General features: G+C 37.8%; 1 protein-coding gene across 2 annotated transcripts in view; it reads right to left on the reverse strand.

Annotated features, from left to right (window-relative positions):
* Positions 1-10,538, reverse strand: part of Zc2hc1a (zinc finger C2HC-type containing 1A) — a 45,410-nt gene extending 34,872 nt beyond the window's left edge. For both annotated transcript variants that reach the window (XM_071602278.1, XM_071602277.1), the window contains exon 1: positions 10,457-10,538. In XM_071602278.1, coding sequence (XP_071458379.1) covers positions 10,457-10,514 — 58 coding nt within the window. In that variant the 5' untranslated portion in view covers positions 10,515-10,538. The remainder of the gene's footprint in view (positions 1-10,456) is intronic.
* Positions 10,539-10,973: the final 435 nt, after the last annotated feature.

Here is a 10,973-nt window from a genome sequence, read left to right on the forward strand (position 1 = left end):
TCTATTTTTCTATATATAAAACTGAGAAACTGAAAGGATCTATAGCAAAGCACATGTTGTCTTTCTTCTTGTTGGAAAAGTCTTCATACTATGTGAACTACAAGGAAATGTATGACTAATCACATGGGTAGATGTGTTATTCAACTTTTGGTAGCTGAGATTAAATACCTGACAAAAAAACTTAGAAGAAGAAAAGTTTATTTTGTCTCAAGGTTTCGGCCAGTTTCATTGCTCTTGCCCCTGGAAGAGGCAGATTATCATGACTGAAGGGCAAATCAGGAAAGTTACAAAGACCATGGAAGCTGGGAAACAAAGAGAGCAAGGGAAAGGGGCTGCAGGGAATATGAACCCATACAGGGCATATCCCCCAAATGCAAACTTCCTCTAGCCACAACCATCTACTTAAAGATACTACCCAGTTAGTCCATTTAAAACTATGGACTAATTAGGTTATGGCTCTCATAATCAAATCATTTCATGTTCAAACATTTCTGCATTAACACAGGAACTTTTGTGGGACACCACATATCCACCCTGACCCCCAAAAGCTTATGTTCAGCTTGCAATGCAAACTACACTTATTCCATTTCCAAGAGTCCCCATAATCTTAATAGTTCCATCATTGCCCAAAGGTCCAAGTCAAGTCTCTTCTGAGTCTCAAGGCAAACTTTTAGCTGTGAAAAGTAGGATATGTATATCCAATATATAATGGCATACATATTCCAAAAGAAGTGAAGGGACTAAAACTCATCCAGGCAAATATTAAGTCTTGTAATGCCATATCCCGCATCATGGGGCACGTATGACAAGACGTTCTCTCCAAAGGGCTTGGGAATTCCCATCTCTCTGGCCTTGCTAGTTGTAGTGCTCATGGCCTCTCTCAGCCTGGTTCTATGGCAACCAGCAGCTTTCCTCAGCAGACAGTCCACACTATGAGCATCTCTTAATCCAGGGGTATACACTGTAGCTTTGGTTTCTTTCTCAAAGCTTCAGGTATCTCACTACCAGGGGCTGCCCATAGGGACTCCAAGGCTGACACACTCTGCCTGGCCTACCTACAACTCTTAGCACATATAAAAAAGTAGAGATACTACCCTGCATTCTGTCAGATCATAATGGAATGAAATTATAAATCAATCATAAAATAAGAAAAAAAAGCTACTCCAATACTTGGAGACTAAATAATATGCTACTGAATGAACAACGGATTGCAGAAGACATCAAGGAGGAGATCAAAAAGTTTTTAGAAGTGAATGAGAACACAGATAAAACATGGAAATCTCTGGGACACTATGAAAACAGTTCTAAGAGGAAAGTTCATTGCATGGAGTTCATTCCTTCAAAGAAGAAAAAGTCAACAAATAAATGACTTAACACTACATCTCAAAGCCCTAGAAAAAGAAGAACAAATCAACAGCAAAAGCAGCAGAATACAGGAAATAATTAGAATCAGAGCTGTAATTGATGAAATTGAAACAACAGAAACAATTGAAAAAACTGACAGAATAAAAAGTTGGTTCTTTGAAAAAATAAATAAAACTGACAGACCTTTAGCCATGCTAATGAAGAGGAGAGAGAAAACTCAAATCATTAACATATGTAATGAAAAAGGAAATATCACAACAGACACTACAGAAATACAGAAGATAATTAGAAATTATTTTGAAAACCTGTACTCCAATAAAATAGAAAATACCAAAGACATCGACAAATTTCTAGAGTCATATAATTTGCCCAAATTGATTCAGGATGATATACACAACTTAAACAGATCAATTTTAATGACAAAACAGCAGACACCATCAAAAGTTTACCAACCAAGAAAAGCCCAGGTCCGAAGGCATACACAGCAGAGTTCTACAAGACCTTTAAGGAAGAACTAATACCAATACTCTTCAATTTATTTCAGGAAATAGAAAAAGAGGCAGCACTTCCAAACTCATTCTATGAGGCCAATATCACCCTGATTCCAAAACCAGGCAAAGAAACATCAAAAAAAGAAAACTTCAGACCAATATCTCCAATGAACATAGATGCAAAAATTTTCAAGAAAATTCTGGCAAATTGAATACAAAAACATATCAAAAAGATCCTATATCACAATCAAGTGGGATTCATCGCAGAGATACAAGGTTGGTTCAACATATGGAAATCAACAAATGTAATTCATCACATGAATAGACTTAAAGAATCATATGATCATCTCAACAGATGCAGAAAAAAGCATTTGACAAAATACAGCACCCCTTTATGCCCCAAACACTAGAAAAACTAGAGATAACAGGAACATATCTCAATCTCATAAAGGCTATCTATGCTAAGTCCCAGGCCAACATCATTGTAAATGGAGAAAAATTGAAGGCATTCCCTGTAAAAACTGGTAGGAGACAGGGATGCCCTCTTTCACCACTTCTATTTAACATAGTTCACAGGCTAGGACAAGTAGACAGACAAAAGAAATTAAAGGGATACACATAGGAAAAGAAGAACTCAAATTGGCACTATTTGCTGATGATATAATTCTATACCTGGAAGACCCTAAAAATTCCACCAGAGGGGCTGGGGATGTGACTCAAGTGGTAGCGCAGTCGCCTGGCACGTGTGCGGCCCAGGTTCGATCCTCAGCACCACATACAAACAAAGATGTTGTGTCTGCTGAAAACTAAAAAATAAATATTAAAATTCTCTCTCTCTCTCTCTCTCTCTCTCAAAAAAAAAAAAAAATCCACCAGAAAACTCCTAGAACTAGTAAATTAATTCAGCAAAGTAGCAGGATATGAAATTAACACCCATAAATCAAAGGCATTTCTGTATATCAGTAAAAAGTCCTCAGAAAGGGAAATGAGGCAAACTACCCCATTCTCAATAGCCTCAAAAAAAATAAAATAAAATACTTGGGAATCAACTTAACGCAAGAGGTGAAAGATCTATATAATCAAAATTATAGAACCCTAAAGAAAGAAATCAAAGAAGACCTAAGAAGATGGAAAGATCTACCTTGCTCTTGGATAGGCAGAATTAATATTATCAAAATGACCATACTTCCAAAAGCACTATACAGATATAATGCAATTCCAATCAAAATTCCAATGACATTCCTCATAGAAATAGAAAAAGCAATCATGAAGTTCATCTTGAAAAGTAAGAGACCCAGAATAGCTAAAGCAATCCTTACCAGGAAGAGTGAATCAGGTGGCATCACTATACCAGACACTATACTACAGAGCAATAGTAACAAAAACAGCTTGGTATTGGCACCAAAACAGACTGGTAGACCAATGGTACAGAATAGAGGACACAGAGAGTAACCCACAAAACTACAATTATCTTATATTAGACAAAGGTACCAAGAACATGCACTGGAGAAAAGACAGCCTCTTCAACAAATGGTGCTGGCAAAACTGGAAATCTATATGCAACAAAATGAAATTAAACCCCCATCTCTCACCATGCACAAAACTCAACTCAAAATTGAGCAAGGACTCAGGAATATAACCAGAGACCCTGTTTCTAATAGAAGAAAAAGTAGGCCCTAATCTTCATCATGTGAGATTAGGCCCCAACTTTCTTAACAAGACTCCTGGTTCAATCCCTATACTATGGGGGTGGTGCGGGGGTGAAGGGAAGAAAAAAGGAGACTGACTTAACCAGAATCCCTCCTCCTAAAAGAGATATTCAGGACTAATCCTAAGTAGCACAGTTTTTGAGACACTGACATTTTCTGTTTAGTCCCTGCCTACTTCTCATTCACTCCCTATCTATATTGCAGGCAGACTTTTTTTTTTTTTATGTTGAAACTGAAGTGTTTTTTTGTTTGTTTGTTGTTTATTGGTTGTTCAAAACATTACAAAGCTCTTGACATATCATATTTCATACATTAGATTCAAGTGGGTTATGAACTCCCATTTTTACCCCAAATACAGATTTCAGAATCACATTGGTTACACATCTACATTTTTACATAATGCCATATTAGTAACTGTTGTATTCTGCTACCTGTCCTATCCTCTACTATCCCCCCTCCCCTCCCCTCCCATATTCTCTCTCTACCCCATCTACTGTGATTCATTTCTCTCCTTGTTTTTTTCCCATTCCCCTCACAACCTCTTATATATAATTTTGTGTAGCAATGAGGGTCTCCTTCCATTTCCATGCAATTTCCCTTTTCTCTCCCTTTCCCTCCCACCTCATGTCTCTGTTTAATGTTAATCTTTTCCTCCTGCTCTTCCTCCCTGCTCTGTTCTTAGCTGCTCTCATTAACTCAAAAAAGACATTTGGCATTTGTTTTTTAGGGATTGGCTAGCTTCACTTAGCATAATCTGCTCCAGATTTCAAACTATACTACAGAGCAATAGTAACAAAAACAGCATGGTACTGGTACCAAAACAGGCGGGTGGACCAATGGTACAGAATAGAGGACACAGAGACTAATCCACAAAGTTACAACTATCTTATATTTGATAAAGGGGCTAAAAGCATGCAATGGAGGAAGGATAGCATCTTCAACAAATGGTGCTGGGAAAACTGGAAATCCATATGCAACAAAATTAAACTGAATCCCCTTCTCTCACCATGCACAAAAGTTAACTCAAAATGGATCAAGGAGCTTGATATCAAATCAGAGACTCTGCGTCTGATAGAAGAAAAAGTTGGCTCCGATCTACATATTGTGGGGTCAGGCTCCAAATTCCTTAATAGGACACCCATAGCACAAGAGTTAATAACAAGAATCAACAAATGGGATTTACTTAAACTAAAAAGTTTTTTCTTAGCAAGAGAAACAATAAGAGAGGTAAATAGGGAGCCTACATCATGGGAACAAATTTTTACTCCTCACACTTCAGATAGAGCCCTAATATCCAGAGTATACAAAGAACTCAAAAAATTAAACAATAAGATAACAAATAACCCAATCAACAAATGGGTCAAGGACCTGAACAGACACTTCTCAGAGGAGGACATACAATGAATCAACAAGTACATGAAAAAATGCTCACCATCTCTAGCAGTCAGAGAAATGCAAATCAAAACCACCCTAAGATACCATCTCACTCCAGTAAGATTGGCAGCCATTATGAAGTCAAACAACAACAAGTGCTGGAGAGGATGTGGGGAAAAGGGTACTCTTGTACATTGCTGGTGGGACTGCAAACTGGTGCGGCCAATTTGGAAAGCAGTATGGAGATTCCTGGGAAAGCTGGGAATGGAACCACCATTTGACCCATCTATTGCCCTTCTCGGACTATTCCCTGAAGACCTTAAAAGAGCGTACTACAGGGATACTGCCACATAGGTGTTCATAGCAGCACAATTCACAATAGCTAGACTGTGGAACCAACCCAGATGCCCTTCAATAGATGAATGGATAAAAAAAAAAAAAAAAATGTGGCATTTATACACAATGGAGTATTACTCTGCACTAAAAAATGACAAAATCATGGAATTTGCAGGGAAATGGATGGCATTAGTGCAGGCCGACTTTTAATCCTAACCATTATATTAAAACAGTTTCTTTCCTCGACTTAGTACGTATTTGTTGAGCACTTAACACAAGACAAGAAGTGTTCTAAAATGTAGGAATCCAGGAATAAAGAAAACAAAGACTCCAATCTCATGGAGCTTCTACTATTTTAATGGGGGTTGGGGATGGGGGGTAAAAATAGATAAATATATAAAATGCCAGGGTGATAAACACAATGAAGGAAGAAGAGAATAAGGGAAAACAGGAGAGTCATAAAGCTATCTTTGGGAAATGGGTAGGATAATGGAAAGCTTCGTTAATGAGGATAATTAAAGACTTAAAGAAACAGAGATAACCACTCACTATTAATTTACTAATTGTTAAATTTGAGTCCCGCTTTTGCATCCTTATCCTGTTTTTGCAGCATGAGGCACTGTTGATAAAAACCCTTCAACCTTTAAATTCCTTCCTCTCTTGGCTTCTGTTTCTTTCTCCTAAGCCCCAAATTTCCAGATGTTACAAACTAAGCAGGGTTTGGACTCATTAGTATCCAGACTTCCTAGTAATATCAGGTGCCATAGGCTTTTTCTAGGACACATTCACTACTCCATAAATATTAGTTTCTTCCCCATTTTCTTTTCATGACAATTTTTAAAAATTCTTTAAAGACTCTCCCACCCTAATTTCCTGACCTGCTCAGTTTTAAAGCATTAGTTTTTTTGCAAGTTTCTTCCCTCATTTTGTTAAATTATGGTTTGCTTGGGTTACTGCACCCGTTCGAGTCACATATGCCAATAACTACTAAATCAAAAGCTCCAAATAGATAGATATTTCCAAGCAACTATGAGACTTTTCCACAGGATACCCCCAAGTACTGCACAAACACATCTCTAAAGCCAAACTCATTAGCTCATCCAGCAAACTAGATCTTCTTCTTAAAGATATTACCCCTCTTCTACTTAAAGCTAGAAAGCTGCTTTATCTTTGATTTCTTTTCCCTTACACATATAGCAATGATATCTCAATTTTCTACCTAAGAAATATCTGTCCTCCCTTTTAATTCGTTATACTAATTCCTCAGTTCCAAACCTCATCACATCTAAGAATTTCAGCCTCTTTCTTTTTCAGTCTATCCAAATTTACCTCCAGTACTACCATAATTAACGAGGGAGATAGATGACATGTTTTACCTGCTATATTTCTCTGCATAAGTGGTACCACTGCATAATCGACGTGCCCTGTTTTTCAGTCCAAAAATTGAACAATTGTCACATGGTATAATTCTGTTCATCACCTCAATTATAAGGTAAACAGAACAGTAATGTATTTACAGTAGCACATGGATGTGCATTTGTCTTCTCGTGCTGCCAGGAGAGCTTACAATTTTCAGTGTACATACATGGTCAGTATATTTTTGAAAGTCAATTTGTGGTGTGTTGAGAAGGCTGCAGCATTAAAGATAAGCACATCTTATATGAGTGGAGCAGAGGAGAGTGCTCAGATAACTGAACCAGGGATAGCTGTGCAAAATCTTCAGACACAAATTAAATTTTCTAAGTCCATATTTTGTAACCCTGGAGTAAATTTTGTCAAGTATATTAATTTGACTATATTGCAAAAATCAATAACAACTAATGTGTTAACTTTCTCAGATTGGAAATATGTTTGCCAAACGGTCATGAAGAAATGATGTGTGCAGGTTTGGACGATTCAATTTTAATATATTTTAATGTATTTTCAGGAATATTTTGAATATCTTAATCTTGCACTAAGGACAGTTAATAATTAATGATTTTTTAAGTAAAACCAGCATATTTTTTAAAAAAAGTTTCACATAATGGTTGTACTCCAATTTTTTTTTTTTAGTTATACGTGTTCTTTTTAGTTATACATGATAGTAGAGTATATTGTATCCCAACTTTTTGCAAAAAAAAAAAAAGTCATAAGATCTGTGACAATTGGGTGGTGAAATACAGCATGGCAAGAAATACTGGACTATCCTTAAGCATCTAACACATCTCCTTTGATTTAATCCATCCAGTAAACTGTGCTGAAGAGCCTTCAGTCTAGACATAGCTAAATGCTTTAAGTATTTAATAATATGGTAGTCTAGTACTCAACAACAGTTTTTTACAGCTAAGGAAACTGAGGTTTTGATTAAATAAATGTCCAAATCATACAAATAAAAGGAAACAAAGCAAGGATTCAAATATAAGCCTCTACATTTGTCATTAAAGTATCTGGCATCCAACTCAGTTCCCAAAATATAATGAATGCTAAAAATTAATAGAGACAGAAGAATTATTCAATGACCTAGTATATATTTATCCTAAGGAAAAACAAAGCAGAAACTTTAATGGGACATAATGGCTACCTTCAACTAGAAAAAGGGCAATACTATAGAACAACAATTTCATTTCTAATCAAGTTTCAGAAGGCAATACTAAGATGTAATAATTTTGGCAACCTAAGAGTAATGGGTAGTCTGATCTCTGCCACAATTGTTATCATCACTAAGGAGGACATTATGAAGGCAATGACAATGCAATATAAAATCTGCTTAGATTTTATCTGCTCTTAATTTTACAGAAGATAACATAAGAGACTGTAAGTCTCCTAAATCTAAACCTATTTTTATTGTTCTTAGATACACCTCACAGCCTTAAGGTGAAAGAAAATAAAGACTTAGTTTTAACTGTTCAAACCTTACAGAAATGCTCAGTTACCAATTATAGAAAATATGAGCATTAACTTAAATTTGGTTTCAAAACACAGTGTTGCGTGTAATAGCTCATCTCTTTGACATTTTTTTTAAAAAGCCCCAGAAGATAAAAAATAATATAAGTGGTATATGATTTACATGCAAATACCACTACAACACATTATGCAAACTTGAAGATTTTACACTAGATACTGCAATATAATGCAACAATTCAATATAATGTTTATCAGACACTGTCAAAGGAGTAGACTTAAATTTCCAATACAGGGAAAAGACATCTATCACTGTATCAATATTTATTAAATGGAGGTATAGGTGGATGAATTAATTAATGGCAAGCTTAAGATTTAAAGTTTCAGCAAATGTGATCTAATAAGAACTAATTTTTTTAAAGGAGGAGGGGTTAGGGGAATTAAGCAAGAAAGGCACTGTCCTCCCTTCAAAAGAAAACTCAAAAGAGCTTTATTAGGCTAAACCACTTACCCAAAATTCAACTGTTTTGCCAGACAAAAAGCAATTTTCATATATTTCAACCTAATTAATTACATTTAAGTGCATTATAGTTTAGGACCTCATCCTATTTTGTTCTAAAAATATCAAGTACTTTTTAACATGATATATCATAAGCTAGGTCCATAAAACATGTCCATTCCATACTTCATTAGAATGTATTTCTCGACCCGTGTAATTTAATATTATAATAGGCTCCATTATATCTTAAATGTAATAGTACTACCAGAACTGTAAAAACGTAAGTTCTACAATATGGGCTAGACCTTGACTATTTTTATTCTCTGGTACATTTTCAGGGCAGAAGAGTGCTTAGAAAACGTAAGTAAAAAAATTAGATGAAGATCATTGCTTTAATTGCAGATGTTGAATAAAATAATAAAAATATGCAAATTAAAGCACTTCATGTGTATTATAATAATCGTATAAGAACACCAGAACCCATGCTCCAAGCCACTTTGTCATAACATCACTACATATTTTAAGATAATTTAAAAATAGGCTGCCTCCAGAGAAGTCCACTAAATAGATTATCCTGAAAGAAAAGAGTACTATCAGTACAATTTCTGATTTTATGGAAAATTCATAAAGTAAATTCAGAAAGGAAACAAGATCTTCATAGGTCATAGCTATAGCTGCCCACAAATGGAGAACTGTCAGAATTCTTTATCTATCATCATAAAGGTGTTCAATAAGATTTTTAGACTACAGGAAAAGCATGAAAAAACTCATACTCATGTTATTGCATTTGCTTTCAGATTACTAAGAAGTTACTAGTTATCACTTTTCACTTCATAACACAAGTATTTTCCTATCACACAACAATACAAAGGGTTCAGTGCCTTTGCTTATCCTTAATTTCACCTGAATCCATGCAAATTAGGAGAAAAAAGGACCTGAATCAAGACAACAGAATCTTTCAATCTGAAAGCCTTTTCTTCATCAGAAGGATTACCAATTAAAAAATTTTATTTTGAAACCGTTGTTGCCAATGCTGTTTTTTTCCTTCCTTTGTTTTTAAGCGACTGCTGTCCTTACACAAGATAAAATGGGTAGAGAATACAGAAAAAGTGAAAGAACTGGGAACAAAGCAAAATCTGGAGTCATGGTTACAGCACAAGGATAAACCCAAAGATAAGGAACCAATACTGGTTCTACCTTACACAGCCCTTGTGACTAAACCATTAAATACTTCTGGTAATCTATTGTCCCAGCTCTAGAGCTGGCCAGAGACACTGCCTTAGGATAATGCTCTGGCACCTCTCTGATGGAAGATGCTGTAGAAATGGAAAAACGGTTATCTGGGGAAACTGGCCAAGAAAGTGTCAGGAGCTGGCTGGAAGTGAAAGATAAATCCCGTGGGACCAGCAAAGACTTGGCGGTGGGGAGGCCGTGGACATTTACCGAGACCAGTATGCAAGGAAAATAAAATCTGGCCAGTGCCCCTGTGATTACAGCGATTACAGTAAACTCAGGAGTTCCGCAAGACCAGAAAACGGTAGGGGATGACGTGCAGGCTTGAGCCAAGGCTAGCTCCGGCAGGGGTGGGGTAGTCCAGCTGAAGACCGTCTGAGGCGGGGCAGCCTGGGAGTCCTATGTTCCAAGACGCCGGGGGCTGTCCAGCTCTACCCGCCCGGGCCTCCGCAGGCACGACGGGGATCCCCACTCCTGAACGGCCTTCGCCTTCCTGGGATTGGTGTCCAGGGCCCCCAAGTGCTCCGGGTCCATGCTCGTTCCCGGCCCGCATCCCTTCACCTCCTCACCTTCCAGCCCCTCCATTGCGCCACCGCCTCCGACTCCCCGCAACTCTCTCAGCAGCATCCGCCGCCGCCCAGCTTTGGCTGTAGCAACCCGGCCGCGCCTCCCACCTGCTAACATCCCGGCCTACCATTGGTCCGCGCAAGGGGGCGGGGCTCCAGAGGGGCGGGGACGCGGCGAGGAACGGCTGGGACGTGCCTACAGCTGTCTGAGCTAGCCACACTCAGGCTCGCGGCTCTCACCGCCACCCTCTTGGGAAGCCAAAGCAGTATTCTGCGATCCAACAGCGCCTTTGTTCAACTCCAGCTTCGTTTGCCCTCTCACCTTAATCTCCTTTTTTTAGAGTATATCAGCGCCTCACGGGCTCCCCATCACCAATCAATGCAAGCATGTCCTGTCGCTTATCCCTGTGCGCAAACTCCATAAGCAAAAAGCAAATCATACCAACGTCCTGGTGCTGTACACTTGTAAGCAGCACTCTCTCCATTTCCCCGTCGTAGGTCATACGACTTTACCACAGGG

The sequence above is a fragment of the Marmota flaviventris genome, chromosome 15, assembly GCF_047511675.1.
Source record: "Marmota flaviventris isolate mMarFla1 chromosome 15, mMarFla1.hap1, whole genome shotgun sequence".
Classification (NCBI taxonomy): domain Eukaryota; kingdom Metazoa; phylum Chordata; class Mammalia; order Rodentia; family Sciuridae; genus Marmota; species Marmota flaviventris.